Here is an 18,985-nt window from a genome sequence, read left to right on the forward strand (position 1 = left end):
TTTAGCACTTGTTCGAACTACGAACTTCCATGCTCTTCCTGTGGATATGGTAGTACACGACGCGGTCCTTGATCGAGAAACCATACACCTCGTACGTCCATCGCTGCGGGGGGAAATGCGCCTCGATCATCTCGTTGCTCGCTGAACTGAGCACGAACGGCTCGATCGTAGTCGTGGTTGTCATCCCAGACGACGGCCCAAACGTCGGCAAAAGATTCACCACAACGTGGTCATTGTCATCGTTGCATACCCCCTTGGCAGTGGAAGTGGGCGCGGCGGTAGCCGCAGGAGCTACATCGCCGGTCTCGACTACGACTGCGTTGGTATTGCCAGCAGTTCCAAGGTGCTCGTCCACGGAATCCTTGTCAGGGGCATCCGTCTCCAGTGTTTCTGCTTTAGCCTTCTTGTCAAGAGTTTGGTTTTCCAATTGAACGGCTTCGATTAGTTCATCTGCAACCTGGGCGACAACCTCTTCGATGGCCATCGTTTCTTGTTCAACAACGTCTTGGCTGGCATTCTCTGACGGTTGGGCAGCTTCTTCTTGCTTCGCTGAAAAAGCTTCGTCACATATCTCTGCCACAATCTTGTCGTGGTCCACAGCGGCTGCACAGGGTTGTTCACTCCCCGTTATGGTCTCTGTTTCGATAAGCTCTTCCGCACCGGATTCTTTCGTGCCATCATCGTCGGCCTCGTTTAACGTCGCTTCCTCGGCTGCCTCCGGTTCATCGTCAACTGCAGGTGCAGCCTCTTGTTCAGCCGTGGTCTCTTTAAGAAATTCAACTTCGAGTTGTCTAGGCGTCTCAATTTCGGTTTCCTCCATTGGTTCTGGTGTCGTGTCTGCACTCTCATCCGACGTCCCGTGTCCATTGCTGGTCTCCACCACGTCGCTTTCTGATTCATCAACGTCAGCCTCCTGTTGTGATTCTTCGCTTGCAATAGATGCCAAGGCTTCAGTGGCTTTACCGTCGGTCTCGGTGGTCTTCTGCGCTTCAGCTTCATCAATCTCTTGAGTCGTAACTTCTCCAACAGAGCTTTCTGGATCACCTGCGACTGTTTCTTCGGGCACGTCGGTGTTCACCTCTGCCGGGATATCTGCAGTTGCCACAGTAACGTCCACGACCTGCTCGATCTCTTCCTTGTCAGCTTTTTCTTCAGTTGCGGCTCCCTCACATTCTTCAACCGCAGCAACATAAACGACTGCGCCGTCGGCTGACTCGGTTGAGTTCGAATCAATTGTGACAATATCGTCTTGAGCAACAGCTTCGTCCAGAACCTCGGTTGGATTCTTGTCTTGAGCGCCCGACTCCTCTTCTTCAGGTGATACACTGTCTTCAGGATAAAACTCTGCGGCTTCTTCGATCACTGCTACGATCCTCTCCACGACCGCAATAACATCACCATCGATCTTGGCATCCAATGCATCGACATCTTCTTTCAGATTCTCCGCTTCATCTTCTTGAATCGTTGATTGCATTCTTTTAAAACCTTCCGATCTCGTTAACGCTGCCAATATTTGTTCATCCGTAGCCTCCACTGCGTCTTCATACACACCCGACAAAGGCGGAGCAGCACCTTCAAATGTCAATAGCACCCCTGAAGTCGACGATGGGGGTTCCATCGCATCAACGAATTCATCCTCGGACTCTGCAGCGTCAGTTGGCCACTGCAACTGCGAGTTGCTGCCTTCTGACGACTCCGTGCGTGCATCTTCCTCGGATCTTCCGCTCATTTCGTTCTTGTCTCTCAACGACGTAGCAGGAACCTCCTCGATGATCATTGTAGCCACCGTGAGTTGCCAAACTAAGCTGTCTGTCAATTGTGTTCTGTTTGACTCGCTCTCTAGCCTCTCAGCCATCGGGTCAATGAGATCTCTGCCGTGCTACACGCATAGGGGCATATTGCACGCACCAGCTGGAGTACGTTAGGGCTCGTCGAACAGGAAGCCCAATTGTGAGCATGGATCTCCAAGCAGCTTTTGAGAGTATCAACAGCGTACGAGTCACTAGTTTTCACATTAAAAGTGGCGGTCGGTTCATCGTGTTCATACAACTGCATTGCGTTGCTGCAGTAGGGCCAAAGATGCCTTCGCTACTGAAAACTAACGGGGTGTCTTAACTTCATGGAAGTGACGATAGATACAGCACATCGTGCTGTGACTCTGGCTTGTGGGCGAAAAGAATGCAGCAGTGAGGACTCACTGGGCTATGAAACTCTGGAACACAGCGCTGTCGTGCAGTTCTCGGTGCTCGGCGATGTAGCGCAGCACGTTAGTGAACTGTTTCTGACGCTCCTCGATGGTCTTCTTGCTCTGTCGACCGCGCACAAAGTGCACCACGCCGGCTCGAGACAGTCGTGGTAGTTTGTCAGCAGCCGGCAGCTTGGACTCCTTCAACTTAGCGTACATCTCACTGAATCGAGAGTAGCGGCGACGTATTGGTGCTGGCCACTTTGCGCTGTCTGTGACCTCGTCCTTAAGCTGCACGTGGTACAGCACCACGCCCTGGTCGGTGGACGTACCCACAACGGCGTAGATCGGGGGTATTGCGGTGGGTATCAGGGCGTTGTCCGATGGCTGCGTCTTCACGCTGAGGTAGAAGATGCCTGTGCTCGATGGTTCGACCTGCAAGCTGCTGCGTGCAACGAGCGCTCCACGATCTCGTGGCTGCTGTTCGCTGTCCGTCACGCCCGACACAGCGTCGTCTACAATCTCCTGTACAATCGCCGCAGCGACTTCTTGGATTGATTCACGCTCAATAGAGTCGTGGATTGAGGTATCTGTAACCTGTTGACGGACAACAGCCCCCGTCTCCGTGACCATGTACTCTCCACCTTCACTCAACTCCGACGTGCGTCTTGTGTCTCCTGTATTGTTGCTGCTGTCTTCACTGCGGCCGGACGCGACCAACTCGTTCACCAGCAGCTCACTCGATTCAGTCACCGCCGACATACTCACCACGCTGCTCTCGTCAACCTGCGTTGGTGCTGCAGGCGGTGACGATTCACCTTCGGGTTCCGTGACGCCGCTCTCGCTTGGCGTAACGTCGTGTGCTGGTTCCGCTGTGGTGCTGGTGGACGCTTCGACGGCGTCTCTCGGTCCTGAATGTTCCTCTGGAATCGGTTGGAGTTCGATCGGGTCGCCGGTCATTGCGAACGTCAGCGACTCGGGTGGACCGGGCGACGTCTGCTCTTCCGACACCGAAGAGCTGCTAAGACTGAGACTGGAATTGCTACCAACTTCAGACGTGTGAATGAAGGAGAAGGTGAAGGCGCTGACCATGCCGTGCACTGGCTCGCCATCCGAGCTGCCGACCAAGTCGACACTGTCTGAGATCACAAAGGACGGTAATTCCTCGCGGAACTCGTTGGCTTGGGACCCGCTGGTGGACAACCAGAACTTTGACTCCTGTGCGTGGAATGACGGTGTGGTGGGTCGAAGAGGGACTGCGACGCTACTGGCGCGATGCACGAGCGCTGCGTCCTTGGAGTGTTTGCATCCCATAGTTAAGAAGAAGAGCTGCAATACGAGACTTCCAAGGGCAGCTATGTGCTAGAATGACGGTCAGGGTCGAGATGGACAGGCGGAGGAGACGTTCGTACACTGCGAGACTGTGGCGTTCGGACAGGCGCTCGACAGCAACAGCCAGCGCAGTTATGAGACACTAACACAGCAAAAGAGAATATGTTTTCTTCCTGGACAGCAGGAGACGACACGGGTAAGTCTCCAGCGTGGGTAGTATCTCCATACCGTGTCTGGATATGTAGCCATGTTCTCTGCCAAAGCAGTTGAAGAGCACTTTCAGTTGACGAGAACTCGCTGTTGACTCACCGATTGTCGCATGGATACAGAAATGGTGCTAAACTGTTTATGCCTGTATGTGGCTTCAACAATCACTTGAAGCACACCGCTTGTCAAGTTTTTCATTTGTCTTTTCATATTTTGTTGACACACGGCTGCAAAGTGTACAAACTACTATTAATCTAAGCCAGTAAGAACCTCGTAAAGGGTTTGCTTTTGTACGCCACGGGGTGCCTCGAAATGGCGTTCAGGATTCTGGTAAACTGGTCCTCACGCTCTTCCAGCACCGTCTCATTGTAGCGGCCACGAAAATATGTCCAGGCGTTCGACTTGGGCATCTCCGGCAGTGCCGGGTGCGTCTCGAACAAGTGTTGCTGTGCTGCTGGTACATTCCTCTCGCTCGCCATCAGCTCCGCCATCTCTGCGTGCAGCGACTTAAAATCAGAATAGCACTTGGCGAGGAGAACCCGTTTGGTCGGTTCCTTTGCGCTTGTGCCACAGAAGTGGTAGAACATGACACCGTCCTCGTTGGCGACGACCTTGACAACGTAGAAGATGATCACGCCAACTGGTAGCTTCTTCGTCTTTATTACTGCTTTCGGGGCTGTCTCCTCTTCTAGCTCCAATTCACTGGGCGTCGATCCATCGCTACTCCGGTCGTTGGCGTGAATGGGGCCAACGTCCGGTCCTCCTGGCCGCTTGGCAATCGACAGCTCGATGGAGAACTCGGGCCTATTAAACGTCTGCATTTGGTCATTCGGCGTGGAATAGGAGCAGCCCATGGTTATAGAAGATGGATCTCGGAGAGGCTTGGCGTCTCGGTGTCAAGCTTGGCGGAAGATTGGCAATGGGGCCACCGAGACGATATCTGGCACCGTGACACTTTTCATCACCGCCAAGTGGCAGAGTATACTTGCAACCCGGTATCTGAACATCTCTCCCTTTCGTAATGGTGATCCTGCGGGCAGGGGCTATGAATCCACATAGCACCAGACGGCTACCGAAAATGAGACCAAACACTTCGGTCTCAATTTTTAGCACTTGTTCGAACTACGAACTTCCATGCTCTGAATCTCAGCTCAAACATCAGATAAGCCAGATGAACTTTGATGCGCATCAGTAACGGTAAAGGAAACTACAAGTTTTTCATTTATTTATTGACGAGAACCGTCCAGGGCATGAGATCTCTATCTATCTACGCCATGAATTCTGTGAAAGTTTTGCTCTGGAAGGCAATCGGGTGAGCTGCAATTGCGTTCAGGATCTTGACGAACTGCGCTTCACGTTCATTCACCACCTTCTGATTGCCACGTCCGAGCAGATAGGTAACAACATTAGCCCGGGGCATGGACGGAAGTGCCGGGTACGTCTGGAACTTGTCCTGGTCCTCGGGTTTCACGTTCTTCTCGCTGGCCATGAGCTTGGAGATCTCCTCGTGCATGTCCTTGAACTCCGAGTAACGTTTGCACAAGTGAATCTCCTGACTGGGATCTGCGGGGTTGGAGCCGTCGAAGTTGTAGAAGGCCACGCCGTACTCGTTGATACTGACCTCACCCGGTACGAATCGAGTGGCGAAGTCAGGATTCTTCACCTCCACGGTCGACGCTTCCTTGATCGAAGTGGGCTCCGTCTCAACCACTTCAACCGGTGCAGCTTTATCGAACGGGACGTTCTCCTCGGCCTGAGAGATGTTAGGATCGATCACCTCCTGCTCGTTCGTCTTGGATTGAGAGCACCCCATGGTTTTGAAGGGTGAAACGTGAGGTATACGGACGCGAGGAGCTTGTGTTAAACCGTGGGAAATGGAGAATGAGTGCTGCTGTCCCTGGTGTTCGTGACACTTCTCTCGAGATCGCCGTCTGGTTCAGACACAGAGCACTCACCATTTTCTCAGCGTGTGCCACCTACACATGGTGGCGAGCAGCATGTAGGGCGTGTCGGCTGTCTGAACTGCCACCAGTTGACTTGTATTTCTCACGGACGCAACTCAAAGACTACATGGTTTAAAGCAAGACACCGCCACGTGGTCTTACTAACGTTGAAAAGGTGTAGGCTGATGAGCGCTGATGGCCAGCACCGCAAAAACCATCTGAACGAACGAGCCGGGCGATATACACAAGAGCACGACGTAGCAACACCACAGCGTCGGTACTTCCATTGACTCCTTCCATTGAATGAGCGATAAGACCAGAGCGTCTGAAGCCTCCGGGTTGAAAGGAATACATTTACATAGCGCAGAAAAAAGGTATGGCTTTCCTAGTCTTGAAGATCTACGTCTACGCCAAAAAGTTCTTGAATACGTCGCTCTGAGATGCAACGGGGTGTGCGGCAATAGAGTTGAGCAAAGCGGTGAATTGTGTCTTGCGGTCCTCCAGCATCTTCTTGTTCTTGCGACCCTGAAGTAGCGAGGCCTTGGGCAGCGCCGGAAGGTCCGACGTCTTCTCATCCTGGTTATCCGCCAACTGCTGCGTGAGCTGCGCGTGCAGAGCCTTGAACTCTGAGTATCGCTTGGACACGTGCACGTCGTTGGCCGGATTGCTGGAGTCCGAACCGTCGAAGTTGTAGTAGGCGACACCCTTGTCGTTGAACGTCACGTCCTCGGCCTTGAAGGTCAGTGTGGCTTCAGTACCAGACTTCACCTCACTAACAGGGGCAGCAATCACCTCGGACTTAGGCGCTTCAGCGGGCGTCTCCTCTTCAACTGGAGCTCCCTCTTCCATTGGTGTCTCGACGGCAGGCTCAACCGTGGGAACTTCTACTTCAACGACAGGCTCCGACTTGGGTGCTTCAGGTTCAGCCTCGACCGGGACTTCCTCCGGTTCGGCTTCGGTGACCTTCTCTTCCGTCTTTGGGGCCTCCTCGACTGGGGCTTCTTCAACTGGAGCAGCAACTTCCTCTGCTGGCTCTTCAATTGGTGTAGCAGGCGCCTCCACCTCCTCGGTCTTGGGGGCTTCTTCAACTGCAGGTTCTTCAGGTTCGGCCGTCTTTGGGGCCTCTTCAACTGGAACCGAAGCGGGGGCAGGCGGCAACTCATCCGCTGAAGCGGGCGGGGCCTCGACAACCGGCTCGGGTTCACTAGTCTTGATGCTTTCAGGGATCGGAGCTTCGGCCGCCGGACTGTCTATCGACACACGCTCCACGACCTGGTCGGTCGACGCCTTGGATTGACTGCAGCCCATACTGAATTGGAAAGGAGAAGGAAGGAAGGAAGGACTCTTAGAGATGAGTAGGACCGAGAGAAATCGGGAATGAGCTCCAATGGACGAAAGGCCTCTCCCGACGATTGCCAACAAGTCGGCGCCTGTCCTGTGCCCCAAACGGCAGAGACTAAAGGAGACGTAGAGGAAGCACCGCGTATCTCGAAGCCATCTGCCTGGCCCGATCCTTATCCCAGTCTCCACGCGGAGAATGTCGGAGCAAATGTGCACGTATCAGCACGTTACTCACCGCTGGAGACAATCCGCCGGCAACGAGGCAGTGCCGCTGGAACAGCTCCAATAATTCGTGTTGTTTAGCGTTTCTCGTGATAGTCGCACCCGTGCCACGGCTTGAAGACGCTCAACCGGATGATGCAGGGTCATGGTTGAATGGTTACATGTTTGTACAGACTAATGGTTCATATCTATAGGCGTCGCTCCGTTGCGAACTGTTGCGGGTTCTGTCGACTACTGTTGCTCGCTCTCAGTTTAAATACCTAGACTACCGATGGCAGGTATGCTCCCGGTGCAGCTCTACGCCCCCAGGAACGCAGCGAACGGAGCGGATTGTGAGGCCTCAGGATGCTTTGCGATGGCGTTGAGCATCTCAACGAAGACCGTCTCGCGTTCCTGCAATAGCGCCTTATCGTTGCGACCTTGTAAGAACGAAGTGCCGGGCATACGGGGCAATTCCTCTCTGGTCATGAGCTTGGCCATCTCGGTGTGCAGCAGCTTGAAGTCGGAGTATCGCTTGGTCAGATACACCTCGTCGCCCTCCGTGTTGGAGCCGGCGATGTTGAAGAAGGCCACGCCGATGGTGAATGAGACTTTGTCGGCAGTAAACGTCCAGACGGGGGCATTCACGCTCGTCACAGCCGACTTCTCCACGACCGAGGTAGCGGACTTCTCCACCTGCACCTCGACGGTGTCCTCGGACTCTACCTCGGGATCTACCGGGTCTTCTTTCGTATCGACGGACGGTTCTTCAACTACTTCTGCTTCGGCGACAGCGGGCGGTTCAACCGTGACGGCCTGTTCAGCCGCGACGGGCTCATCAACCGTGACGGCCTGTGCAACCGCGACGGGCTCTTGTACCATGTCGGACTCTTGCACCGCGGCAGGCTCTTCAACATCGACGGGCGGCTGCCCGGTCGGTTCTTCTTCAACGGGAGCGACATGTTGCTCCTCTTCTTCGACCTCCTCCTTGACAGGCGCGGGAGGGATGCTGCTACTCGTCTCTTCATGGTCATCGATAATGATCTCGGTGAAGCCGAGATCCATCGAGGCCTTGCCGCACTCGGACGGGGGTGCGGTGATCGGCTCGACAACGACGTTATTCACCTTAGATTGGTTGCAGCCCATGATTCTTGGGAGGTGGGGTAGTTGCTAGTTGATGGACTTCGGGCGGACCGAGGAAATTCCGGAATGGACTTCACGCTTCCATACCATCCGAGGCGCACGCTACGAAGGTGCAGATTGCGTGCAGCCCCGCTAACAGGATCGGGCGTAACGCTCTCGGCCGTTTCTGCTTCGCCGTGAAGCTCAAGTGAATCGCTATTGGATCGCTAAGCGGCGCTCTTCCTTCACAAAGCGTTTCAATGAGACACGAAGAAACCAACAGCCTAATGTCTTCGCTTGATGCTTAGCGTGGGCGGCTTAGAACCTTCACTTTCGGCCTGTACGTAGTCGTTGCAGGTTACGCCGCTCCAGGCACGCTATCTGGTTTGCTGTAACGAGCGGGGCTTTCATGTCGACAATTTTTCATGCGTTCGGTGCCATTGCATAGGGCGTTGAGTATCGTTCTCTCGTGAAAAAGGCAGGGGGAGGAGCTGCCGTGCTCCTCACGAAACAGAAAATGGTTTGCTGACCAGTCTCTTTGTGCAGAGATTCTTGTGGTATCGATGTGAGCTCGCCGCTGGCGGTTTTGCCATATCGGTGCTTGGTCCGCCGGTGATTCTCGGCCTTTCATCTGCAACCAGTGCATTATGGCGGTGGCTTTGCAAGCGCAAAAGATGCCTGCAGCGATGATCAGCAACGGCATTTATCAGACTTCATTTTTTTCACTTCAAGTTTCAAGAACTGAAATGGCTACAGCGCATCTTATCCTGAGATGGCTACACATCTTTCTGTGCGAGCGTCTTGGTTGCAAGTGTTGTGAATCATTCGAAGCTGGCAGTTTTGAGCCACTCCAGTTTGTATTTTACTTTCCATCAATCAGCATAAAAAGTTGCGGCTAAAGTTGCCAATTGGGGATTTTCCACCAAATGTCCCAACCGAACATCCTTCCAAAAAAAAAACCCACACCAAAATGTGAGCTTTTGAAAAGAACAGTGTACCCCTTCAAGTTTGGGTGAATTGACAGAATTTTTATTGGTCGTAAGTTGTATTTTGGACTATGACCAAAAAGTATTTTTTTGATGGGATTTTTCAGGCTGAATGCCTTCCAACTGCAATTTGAGATTACCGGTATCAACCGATTAAACTAGAATTGAAAGGTATGCATTATCGTAGATCAAGAGCTCTACGATAATGCATACTTTCGAATGAAAGTATACCGGTTTATACCCCAGTATTCGGCCGAATCGACTGGCTGGGCTTGGCTCCCTATTGCCGCCACTGGGCCCGTCCAAAACATTCGGGAAAAGCTAGCTCACCAGGAACACTCACCATGGTCAAGGAAACCAAGACTCGCAACACCAAGCGCTCGCCGGACGTGGTCGCCCGCGACTACACCATCAACCTGCACAAGCGTCTTCACGGATGGTATCCTTTTTCAACCCCATTATTTGCATATTTTGCACGTTATCTGCATATTTCCGCACTCGGTTCGCCGTAGCTCCCACCTTGGAGACTTCCTTGACTTTTTTCTCTGCTCTGCTATTGTTTATCATGCGGTTCCTCTTGTGACCCAACAGCGTGTTTAAGAAGAAAGCCGCCCGTGCCGTGCGTGCCATCAAGAAGTTCGCTCAGGTGACCATGAAGACCCAGGACGTGCGCATCGACTCCAAGCTCAACAAGTTCATCTGGTCCAAGGGTGTGCGCAACGTGCCCTACCGCGTGCGTGTGCGTCTGTCGCGCAAGCGTAACGACGACGAGGACGCCAAGGAGAAGCTCTACACGCTCGTGCAGCACGTGCAGGTGGCCAGCTTCAAGGGCCTCCAGAACGACACCGTCGACGAGTAAGCTACTGGATTGCGAAGCCTCTTACGCGTTTCCCAGGCGTGTTCTCTAGTCTCGTTCTGCTGAGTGGTGCTCTAAGAGGCCACGAGGTGGAGGAGATGTAGAGGCAAAAGTCTAGCGTGAACTTCCTTCCTTTCCGGGGAGTGGAAGCGACTCGTGTTGAGTTCTTTCCATTAAGAATCCATACAAGACGTTCCCATTTGCGGTTTCCCATTTTCAGTTGCTGTTCTAGTGTTGCTTTGTGTGTCGTGTTGATGGTTTCAAGTGATGAAGTTGATGAAATTGCTGAAGTTGCAAATTCAGTTTTCACTTGGACGTTGGTCCAAACGGACATGTTGTCACCAACTTGTCATTGTGTTATCTATCGAAAGGAGCCAATTGACACTTCGACAATCGCAAAACAATCATTTGTTTATCACGCCTACGCTGCCAACAGCAAAGACCTAAAGTGTTTTTGCATTTTTCTCTCTTTTCTTCTTAACGTATGGTTCGCTACCGAAAGCACCGATCGATTGCTAAAATGGATACAGACATCCACCCCGCCCACAGCGCTCTCGTCCTTTGCCGAGTCTAACCTTCTCTCCAGCTGGCAGAGAGAAACCTACTGCTGCTGGCACTGCACGCGCTGGCCGCCACGCTCCTCGTCCGAGTCGTACGCCTCGCGCTGCTGCTGTTCCGCCTTGGCAGCCTCGGCGTCGAATTCCGACAGGAAGCATTCCTCTGAGTCACTCACAGGCACCACAGGCGTGGGGGCCGGCAGCGTGCTCTTGAGCATACTGAGCTGCTTCTCCGACAGACTGCCGCTCTCCGGGAACTGCACCTTAAACAGGATGACGAGCTGGCCCTTGACGAACGGGTTGCCGTGTGTGGGCATTCCCTCGCCGTGCACCGACTTGAACTGGTTCGGCTTGATGATCTCGCCAGGCCGCGTCTTAATGTGTAGGTGGCGGCCGTCCAGGTGCTCCACGATCATCTCGAAGCCGCAAAGAGCCTCCACCAGACTAATATTCTTCTCCATGATGAGGTTGCCGCCCTTCCGCTGGAAAGTGCCGTGTTCCTTCTCCTGCACCACAAAGATAATGTCACCAGGCACTGTACCAGGCGCCTGGTCGGCCTCGCCCGAGAACGTAATGCGCTGGCCATTGCGCATACCCTTCTCAATGTGCACTTCCAGCACCTTCCGCTCCTTCGTCACCTTCTTGCCCTTGCAGGCCTTGCAACGGTCGCTCTCACGGATGCTCTTGCCCTGGCCACGGCAGTCCGGACACACACTCTGCATCTGCTGCACCATTCCGGGCGCAATGTGGCGTAGCTGCACGCGCATACCGCGGCCCTGGCACGTGTCACATGTCTTCTCGGCTCCTTCAGCGCCACCGCGGCCCTCGCAGCGGCTGCACAACACGTCGCGGTTCACGGCAAGCTTAACGGTCTTGCCGTTGTACAGGTCCTCCAGCGACACCTTGAGCGGATGCGTCAGGTCCTCGCCCTTCTGAGGGCCACGCGGTCGACGGCCTCCCTGGCCACGGAAGAACTGACTGAACAGGTCACTGGCATCGGCACCGCCGCCGCCGTTCTGCAGACCTTCCTCGCCGTACTGGTCGTACAGTTCGCGCTTCTCCGGGTCACTGAGCACCTCGTAGGCCACAGTAATGGTCTTGAAAAGCTCCGGGTCACCGCCCTTGTCCGGGTGGTTCTTAAGCGCCAGTTTACGGTAAGCCTTCTTGATCTCAGCGGCCGTGGCCGTCTTGGAAACGCCCAGGGCCTCGTAGAACTTGTTGTTGTCCACGGGCTTGGACGGGCCGCCCGGGCCGCCCTCGAAGCCGCCACCGAAGAAACTCTCGAATCCGCCACCGAACATGCTGGAGGTCTTAGTCTATATGTGTCTGTGTTAATGTATCAGGCTGGGGGGATTTCTTCTTCCCTTGTTGCCGGTCCGGTCGAGTCTCTGTGGACTGCGCGGGTTTGAGACTGGCTGGCTGAGGAAGAGGGGGAGGAAAAAGGGAGTTGTGTAAACCACTCCAATAGTCGGGGCAAGCGAAAGATCGTGGAATTTTTGGACATCCATACAAATTCCCAGTCAAATCGACTTCTGGAAGGTTCGCTGGCCCGATTCCCGACCGACCATGCACGACCGACCGGGAAACGATGTATACGCCGATGATTTACATACAGCCAGGTGGTTGTGTACGGAGAGAACATGACGACTTTTACATCATTCTAGAAGCCCAAGCCTCCAGGAAATTGGTCATTGCTCAACTTGACGGACGTAGGCCGCAGTGGTCTGAGTCAGAATTTCTGACCACTGGCGGCAACACTGTTGTCACAACAAGGAGCTGCCGAAAGAGATGGGGATCGACAGGTGATAGTGCCGACTAGCTCGAGCCCCAGACGACTGCTCTGCGCTGCCTCAGCGAAGATCTAGTGGAATGCGAGTTGCTGGAGTCGGCGATAGCAAGCCAATATGTCTTCAGCAGGGTCGATGGGCAACGCGACTATCTTTCATGTACCGTTCACCTACAGCTTGTTCCTTGAGGTAAAAACGTCGAGGGTAGAACTCAGGAGGCAGGACCTGAAGGTTGTGTGGATGTTGCTGCTACGTGTATTGCGTAGATCGTAGAGGGAGCAAGCTTTCGGTGAGCGAGAGATTACAGCGGAACTGAAGTTTGTCTTCGTCGCTCATCGGGCGGCGAGGCTATCCAAGTTCCACACCTCGAACGAAATTAAAGCGCACCGTTTGCGGGCCGATCTTATCAAGCTAGAGTGGATTGAGATCGCAGGGTGGTCTAGCGTGGCTGTAGCTTCACTTGGGCAAGCTATAAGCAAAAAGGTCAGTGGATTAGGATTCAGTCGCAACTTGTACGGAGAAATTGATGACGTAGGAACTTCAGTCACAGAGCGACGAATAAAACGAAACCTGACTATAATGATGGGAATAATACCGACGAATGCCTGCTTCTTGTAGTGCTACGATGGTCCTGAACGTATTTTCGCTGATCCGTCGATGCTTAATTACCGTGGGAACCAGCGACCAGTTTCGAGAACAAGAAAAATTCGCGGAGCTAGCCACGTCTCTTTAAGCAGGCGAGTACTGGTCGAAAGAGTCCGATAACTGGTTCTTGCTGCACGCAGGGATCGTGCTGGCCTTGTGGAACTTGTCAGCCAGGTATTTCTCGCTCACAGCCTTCGCTTTATCCCTCTGAGTGTTGACCACCTGGGACTCAATCGCGTGAAGACGATGCAGCTCCTCGACGCAGTCCTGAAAATCTAATGGGTTGTACTTGGTCACGTGGTGCAAAGTAGGCGTCCAAGGTTCTGCTTCCCCAGTCGTCAAACGTGCAAGATACACAGCAGAGGCCACCAGGATCGACGGTTTGAACCGAACCATGTGGTAAAAGAGTAGTGCGAAGTCACAAAGATACTGTAGAAAGCAAACGTAAAAGTTAGAGAGAAAAGAAGACGCTGGCAACACCTACAAGGACCACCAGGGCACTCACCAACACCAGAGAACGTTGCTTGTCTGTCGTACACCCTGCATTCATATAGCGATGCATGAATCCATAACACGTAGTCGACGCGACACGGTACTGCAGCGCGTTGAGAACTTGTACTTCCATGTTCAACATCTGGAGGATTCATCACAAGTCATTAGCAACGTGACTTGGACAAGAAAACAATCTGCTCCGTACCTCATCCGCAGTGTACGTCTGATCGGAAATGTAAACAAACTCCTCAACGTTAGGGCCGTATACTTCCTCAAATTTGGCTGCAATCATCATGCATGCGCAGCCAAGTAGCTGGAACTGCTTGCGGTTGATCTTGATTTTCTTAAGGCAGCGGTCCACCAGGTTAACCTGAACAATAAATGCAAAACAACATCAGAAACTCACAACCAGATTCTAAAGTGAAATAAAAGACAACGCACCGCTTTGTGGAAGGTCTGTGAGTCGAGTTCGTATTCCTCGCCGACCTCGACCAGCCAATCGACCAGAATGGTGCGCATCTTCTCGTTAATATCCAGCTGCACGGTGCCGATGTAGTCTGCGTCCGGCAGATACTTGACTTCATGTTTCCTGTAATAAGTGTCCAACTCGCGTACCAGCTTCGCGTGGTGCGAGCTCGTGGTAGTCGACGGTGCGTCAATGTCACGCACGGATGCAGCGTACGTTTCTTCGTCAAAACACGAGTTCCTGTGGTCGAATGTAAACGTGTACGGACGAGGCGCATACTCGTCACGCGGTGCAGCAGCAGCTGGTGCAGCAGCCTCCCTCTCAGTCTGTTCCGGAACCTCTGGCGTGTCTTCTTTCCTCTCCTCGCTCTTCACCTGAGCAGCTTCCGCTGTCTCTGTCTCCTCCACCACTTCTTGTTTCACTGCTACAGTCTCCACCTGGTTGTCCACCTACAGTCACTCCATCAGAGACCCGTATAACCTCCCCCTTCCTCAATAATAACCTACCTCTGTCTTCACGGCGGCGTTCTCCTTGTCTGCGTCCCCTTTCTCCTGTTTCTCCTTGGGCTTCGAAGGCGCCTGGAATGACAACATACTTGTCTGGATCTTCTGGTGAGGAGCTAGTGGCTGGTTCTCGGCGCCCTCGAGCTTCCGCTTCTTGGTGCGAGTCGTCTCCGTCTTCTTGCCAGCGGGTGCGCGCTTCTTGGCTTTACTGGCGGCCGTGGACGCCATGGAGCTCTTGAGCGCTGAGTTGACGGTCGTTGCTGTCGTCTTGCGGCGCGCAGAGGCGCGCGGTGCCTTGGGTTTGGCCGCATCGTTCCCCACCCCCGTCTCCTTTTTGACAACGCCCGAACTGCGCCGAGAGGACGAGCGAGACTGCGAGAGCTTCTTGGCATTGTTACTGATGTCCTGTAGCGCTCCTCGCTTGCGCTTGCGCGCTGCGTCGGTGGCTCCGCTGCTCCGAGTGCGTTCCATGAGGCTGGTCCTGCTGGATGTGGCGACGGACTCGGGGAGCTGAAAAGCCCGATACAAAACAACAGGCTTTGCGCGCGGAAGGCCTTTTGGGTAGTCGTTACTTAAAGATTACTTTTGCGTTTTGAATTTTGAAACCAAGTGCTACAAAAATGCCAGCCGCTTTGTGAAGTAAACATGAAGTAATTAGACTTCAACAACAACGACGAATGATCCTCAAAATTCCTACAGCAGCCACTGCTAATACGTGGATGGACTGGAGACAAAAGTGACCTGCACGTGCAGTAAAATCTTGACTCCTTTATTGATAGTGCTCATGATGGTGTCTGCGCTTCAAGCATACTGAATCAAGACACTCTACAGGAAACGATCGAGTAAGCAAAAGTTAACGTTGCGAGTGGACCCATGACGTTTGCCTCCAATGCAGTGGTCGCAGTTGAGATATCTCTTAAAGGTGTCATCACTCCGACTCGTCGACCTTATGCCCGATAAACTGAATCGATACACATTAGGTGCATGGATAACTTTTACTCTCCAAAGATACTACCGCTGGTGTAATTTCTATCAGCCTGAGCTCATGCAGGCTGGGACTAAGGAACAGTGAAGTTTCGCGGCCGATTTACCACAAAGTTCGCAATGGGGTACTCAAGCTACTACACGTAGTAGCGAGTGGACCCGGTTCGGGCTAAACACGGGTACGAGCTGCTTTTTAAACATTTCTAGTGAAGAATAACGTTCGCAGTGATACTCTTATCCAGCAAAACCAAGTCCACATTACTAATTCCATCCAGGTGATGGCTTTATCCAGTATATTTAATGGTGTATAACGTAGCCACGATATATTCTTCATTAAACATGGAATTGCATCTTAGCACGATCTTGTTTGCGTTCAAGTTCGAATGGAGTGAATCCTCTTTGCTCATGTCCACGGGATACCGGGATTGGGAACGGATTGGACTGAGCAAAGTGAGTATCTGACAGCGCGATGCAGCATTCGAGCGGATGAACTGGGTAAACCGAGAATAAATATCGTCTTGGTTTATCGTTTGCGGGTGCTGATGAACTATGAATCATGGTTGATCTATAATCCACTTGAAGGGGAGTCACTCGTAAAGGTGGTTCCAAGTCCCTAATTGAATGGAGTCGATTAACAAAGGAAATTGTAGCAGGAGCGCTTATGAACTGTTCGGTCGACAAAACAATTCGTAATGAAAATTGAACAGTGGTGGTGTGTCAGCTCTCCTCGATCTCCCTTAAAAACTGAGGGGATCGGCATAAGGAAACAGTAGTTGGTGCACTCAATTGTCGAGCTCGGATTTCATCAGATCGAGACACTACGTTCCTTGTTTAGCTGCGGAAATGATTGCACAGCCGAATGCAATGCCAAAATCCGTGCTGAGAGGCAAATGTGCCAATGCTTGTGGCTAGCAACGAAGCGCGAGAGTCGGGATCGCAGGCCATTCTCCACAACAGCTCTACGGGAAGCACTCCGTTCTCTTTTTGTTTCATATTCTCCACTTCGTAGTGTCTGATTTATTTTTTTTACATACAACTCTTGTTCTTCTTGGAGCGTATGTATTGCGAAAGATTGGTATTTTGGAGTAATTGCATTGAATGTCGGAGGTATCCAGCATTCATCCGCTCGCACGGTGGCATTCGCAGTGAATCTGTACGTCAAGGTAGTGAGCGAAGGCTGTTCACGACTGTAATGTACCTCACACACACGGAGGCTGATGCGCTCTCCTGCTAGAAGTAATAGCGTTTGACGTTTTACATGTATACTGAAAGCTTGGATTGTTCCTGGTTAGCTTCCTAACATAAAAACCGATAATCCAAAAAATGAAATGTCTCGGTAATAGTAAAACAGTAACTCGGGGATAGAACGCCTGAATCAGATGACCGGTTTCCATTGCTGGAAAACGAGATCACTCAGTCGTCTAGTAGCAGTCCAGATACATTAATAACGCGCACATCAAACCAGTTGTCTGTCAGATAATGGTAGTAACTTACAATGCAGTCGCTGTATCGTTGGACACGAAGATGTTGTTTCTTTCTGCAGCCTCCGAGGCGAAGCGAGCGTCCTTCATAATATCGTTGGCGTGTTGGTAGCTCTGAGGCCCCTGGAACTCCATCATCACGGATCCGGCCGTGCTTTTCGCTGCCTCAGTTGCTTTCTGCTCGCATATAAACCAGATTTGTAACATTAGCTGTTGAAAGACCAAGGAATTCAAGCGCCTTACATACCCCAGCCAAAGATGCGTTCCCCGGGAAGAGTGCTGCTGCCTGATCGCCAGTAAGCTGCATTTGCCTGGTACGAATGAGCAGCGTAGGGTCATCACTATCGCCGTTCTTCTTTGTTGCGATCGCTGTCACGAAATCCATCATGAGAGCTTCGTTCGGCTGCAGAACAAATAGCAGCGTATTTAGTCTCGCGAATCGTGACCTATACAGACAACAAGAGCGCCACTGACCGCTGCAAAACACACAAACAATGTTGGCTCGCCGTCCTTCCTAGCACAGAGTCCGTTGGTAATCGGTACCACTAGCTGCGGTAGATCCACCGAAAGCCCCAACTCCTCCGCCGTCCACGATGGCATTTTCCAGAGAGATCGAGCTCCGTTATTCTCCTTATCTTGCATCATCTCGGCCAGTGGAGATTCGTGGGGACGCATCGGCAATGGCTTCCATCCGCCATGATCCGGAGTGAAGTCGAAAAGCTACGACATATGACAAGGTCAGCACCACCGCAACTTCTACGACAGATCCACCCACCTCGCTCCATTTGTTATTCCAAGGTGAGAATTTGGCCTGACGGAACTGTTGTTGCAGAGAAAAATAGGTGAGTGGGAAGCACGCGAAGCGCAGACCACTGGACATCTCAATAATCGGCTCTAAACACGAACAAGTCAGTGGTTTTAAGAGTTCCCGATCCATTGTAGCTACCCACCGGTAGCGCTGTAGAGGTACACGGACACGTCCTCGCAGTCACGAGCGCGGAACTGCTGCACGGCGCACACGACGGTGCAGCGTTTGCAGTTGCGCAGGAAGACGCTGCTCTCACAGGGGCCCACGACGATGCGGCAGTTGATACAAGCGTCGATCTGCACGGACGTGCAGTGATCCAGCAGGAAGATATCGCAGTTGTGGCAGTCCTCGATGAGGAACTGCTGGCCGTTGATACTGCCTGGGAGTTTGGCCAGAAACGATGCTGTTTGGATGTTGGAAAAGATAAAATCTTCCCGCTTGAGCGTTGGGTCCTTGCCAAACGTAGGCAGGGACTTGGAGCTGCCAGTCTGTGCGCGAGATTTAGTCTTGGACTTGGCATCAGGACCCAGAGCTGGTTGGCCCGCGTGGCAAATGTTGCCCATGACGAGAGTCCGGTGCAGTAGCCTTGACAACTTCAACTGCTTCAAGTTGCACTGGAGTTTCACGTGATGGCTGTGCAAAGACGGCCGGAAATAGGACGCAAAATGGGCCCAACGGCGCGAACACCGTTTTTTTTTTTTTCAGCGAATGTGTTCGGGGTTTTAGTTTCCCACAGAAAGTGAATGTTGGTGTATTATTTTTTATTATGGATACATGCACATGTATTGAGGTTCCAATTTTCATGCTTGCTCGATATGTTCTGTGTACTTTTCGGTCTTATGAGCTGCAATGTCGCGTCGATATTGTCCATAGTCATTTGATACTTTCTTTCCCTTGGGACATACTGGAGGCACCTGCGCTGCCAGGTGCGTCTGGCAGACGGCGTCTACAGGGATAACGCACGCAACAAAGACTCGAGGCGATGTTCAAGAAGTGCCTCAAATCTGGAGAGGATTTTGTCAATTGTGTATTCGTGTACAAATCCAACCACGATGGAATTTCTCGCACGTGGGTTGAGACGCAGGAAAG

At 52.5% G+C, this 18,985-nt stretch overlaps 10 protein-coding genes across 11 annotated transcripts in view; 1 reads left to right on the top strand and 9 right to left on the bottom strand.

The window, feature by feature from the left end:
* The window catches only part of PPTG_00624 (hypothetical protein), a gene marked incomplete at both ends in the record, with an annotated part of 5,427 nt that extends 3,650 nt beyond the window's left edge, over positions 1-1,777 (bottom strand). The window contains one exon of the mRNA XM_008892038.1: positions 9-1,777. Within this exon, the coding sequence (XP_008890286.1) occupies positions 9-1,777 (1,769 nt within the window). The remainder of the gene's footprint in view (positions 1-8) is intronic.
* Positions 1,778-2,194: 417 nt separating this feature from the next.
* On the bottom strand, positions 2,195-3,499 carry PPTG_00625 (hypothetical protein; the record flags this gene model as incomplete). The annotated part of the gene is made up of 1 exon (XM_008892039.1): positions 2,195-3,499. The coding sequence occupies one exon, from the start codon at positions 3,497-3,499 to the stop codon at positions 2,195-2,197; it is 1,305 nt and encodes a 434-aa protein (XP_008890287.1).
* A 367-nt stretch (positions 3,500-3,866) lies between these two features.
* PPTG_00626 (hypothetical protein) lies at positions 3,867-4,660 on the bottom strand. Its single transcript, XM_008892040.1, has one exon. It carries the CDS (start codon positions 4,576-4,578, stop codon positions 3,979-3,981), a length of 600 nt encoding a protein of 199 aa, XP_008890288.1. The 5' UTR covers positions 4,579-4,660; the 3' UTR covers positions 3,867-3,978.
* A 245-nt stretch (positions 4,661-4,905) lies between these two features.
* On the bottom strand, positions 4,906-5,595 carry PPTG_00627 (hypothetical protein). The gene has a single exon (XM_008892041.1). The coding sequence runs from the start codon at positions 5,535-5,537 to the stop codon at positions 4,992-4,994; it is 546 nt and encodes a 181-aa protein (XP_008890289.1). The 5' UTR covers positions 5,538-5,595; the 3' UTR covers positions 4,906-4,991.
* A 477-nt stretch (positions 5,596-6,072) lies between these two features.
* Positions 6,073-6,975, bottom strand: PPTG_00628 (hypothetical protein; the record flags this gene model as incomplete). Its single annotated transcript, XM_008892042.1, has 1 exon — positions 6,073-6,975. The coding sequence occupies one exon, from the start codon at positions 6,973-6,975 to the stop codon at positions 6,073-6,075; it is 903 nt and encodes a 300-aa protein (XP_008890290.1).
* Positions 6,976-7,527: 552 nt separating this feature from the next.
* Positions 7,528-8,355, bottom strand: PPTG_00629 (hypothetical protein; the record flags this gene model as incomplete). The annotated part of the gene is made up of 1 exon (XM_008892043.1): positions 7,528-8,355. The coding sequence occupies one exon, from the start codon at positions 8,353-8,355 to the stop codon at positions 7,528-7,530; it is 828 nt and encodes a 275-aa protein (XP_008890291.1).
* Positions 8,356-9,558: 1,203 nt separating this feature from the next.
* PPTG_00630 (hypothetical protein) lies at positions 9,559-10,387 on the top strand. Its single transcript, XM_008892044.1, has 2 exons — positions 9,559-9,756; positions 9,909-10,387. Exons 1-2 carry the CDS (start codon positions 9,662-9,664, stop codon positions 10,174-10,176), a joined length of 363 nt encoding a protein of 120 aa, XP_008890292.1. The 5' UTR covers positions 9,559-9,661; the 3' UTR covers positions 10,177-10,387.
* Positions 10,388-10,551: 164 nt separating this feature from the next.
* PPTG_00631 (hypothetical protein) lies at positions 10,552-12,164 on the bottom strand. The gene has a single exon (XM_008892045.1). The coding sequence runs from the start codon at positions 12,029-12,031 to the stop codon at positions 10,775-10,777; it is 1,257 nt and encodes a 418-aa protein (XP_008890293.1). The 5' UTR covers positions 12,032-12,164; the 3' UTR covers positions 10,552-10,774.
* A 595-nt stretch (positions 12,165-12,759) lies between these two features.
* Positions 12,760-15,211, bottom strand: PPTG_00632. 2 transcript variants are annotated; one of them, XM_008892046.1, is made up of 5 exons: positions 14,627-15,211; positions 14,096-14,569; positions 13,860-14,024; positions 13,668-13,796; positions 12,760-13,591 (listed from the first exon to the last, which is right to left on the bottom strand). In XM_008892046.1, the coding sequence occupies exons 1-5, from the start codon at positions 15,092-15,094 to the stop codon at positions 13,247-13,249; spliced, it is 1,581 nt and encodes a 526-aa protein (XP_008890294.1). In that variant the 5' UTR covers positions 15,095-15,211; the 3' UTR covers positions 12,760-13,246. The 2 variants fall into 2 exon arrangements, with proteins under 2 accessions (XP_008890294.1, XP_008890295.1); XM_008892047.1 differs by having other exon boundaries at positions 12,760-13,796.
* Positions 15,212-16,852: 1,641 nt separating this feature from the next.
* PPTG_00633 (hypothetical protein) lies at positions 16,853-18,620 on the bottom strand. The gene is made up of 6 exons (XM_008892048.1): positions 18,039-18,620; positions 17,864-17,982; positions 17,563-17,808; positions 17,336-17,491; positions 17,102-17,265; positions 16,853-17,028 (listed from the first exon to the last, which is right to left on the bottom strand). Exons 1-6 carry the CDS (start codon positions 18,457-18,459, stop codon positions 16,983-16,985), a joined length of 1,152 nt encoding a protein of 383 aa, XP_008890296.1. The 5' UTR covers positions 18,460-18,620; the 3' UTR covers positions 16,853-16,982.
* Positions 18,621-18,985: the final 365 nt, after the last annotated feature.

Source organism: Phytophthora parasitica (genome assembly GCF_000247585.1).
Source record: "Phytophthora parasitica INRA-310 unplaced genomic scaffold supercont2.1, whole genome shotgun sequence".
NCBI lineage: Eukaryota > Oomycota > Peronosporomycetes > Peronosporales > Peronosporaceae > Phytophthora > Phytophthora nicotianae.

Coding starts and splice junctions, on each gene's coding strand:
- PPTG_00631 (XM_008892045.1), bottom strand. CDS start 12,031: ATGTTCGGTGGCGGATTCGAGAGTTTCTTCGGTGGCGGCTTCGAGGGC.
- PPTG_00626 (XM_008892040.1), bottom strand. CDS start 4,578: ATGGGCTGCTCCTATTCCACGCCGAATGACCAAATGCAGACGTTTAAT.
- PPTG_00632 (XM_008892046.1), bottom strand. CDS start 15,094: ATGGAACGCACTCGGAGCAGCGGAGCCACCGACGCAGCGCGCAAGCGC. Junction 14,570..14,626: donor ACGCCGCCGTGAAGACAGAG/GTAGGTTATTAT, acceptor GAGTGACTGTAG/GTGGACAACCAGGTGGAGAC. Junction 13,592..13,667: donor AGCAACGTTCTCTGGTGTTG/GTGAGTGCCCTG, acceptor TGCTTTCTACAG/TATCTTTGTGACTTCGCACT.
- PPTG_00633 (XM_008892048.1), bottom strand. CDS start 18,459: ATGGGCAACATTTGCCACGCGGGCCAACCAGCTCTGGGTCCTGATGCC. Junction 17,266..17,335: donor GGAACGCATCTTTGGCTGGG/GTATGTAAGGCG, acceptor ATATGCGAGCAG/AAAGCAACTGAGGCAGCGAA. Junction 17,029..17,101: donor AACGATACAGCGACTGCATT/GTAAGTTACTAC, acceptor GACTGCTACTAG/ACGACTGAGTGATCTCGTTT.
- PPTG_00627 (XM_008892041.1), bottom strand. CDS start 5,537: ATGGGGTGCTCTCAATCCAAGACGAACGAGCAGGAGGTGATCGATCCT.
- PPTG_00630 (XM_008892044.1), top strand. CDS start 9,662: ATGGTCAAGGAAACCAAGACTCGCAACACCAAGCGCTCGCCGGACGTG. Junction 9,757..9,908: donor CACAAGCGTCTTCACGGATG/GTATCCTTTTTC, acceptor GTGACCCAACAG/CGTGTTTAAGAAGAAAGCCG.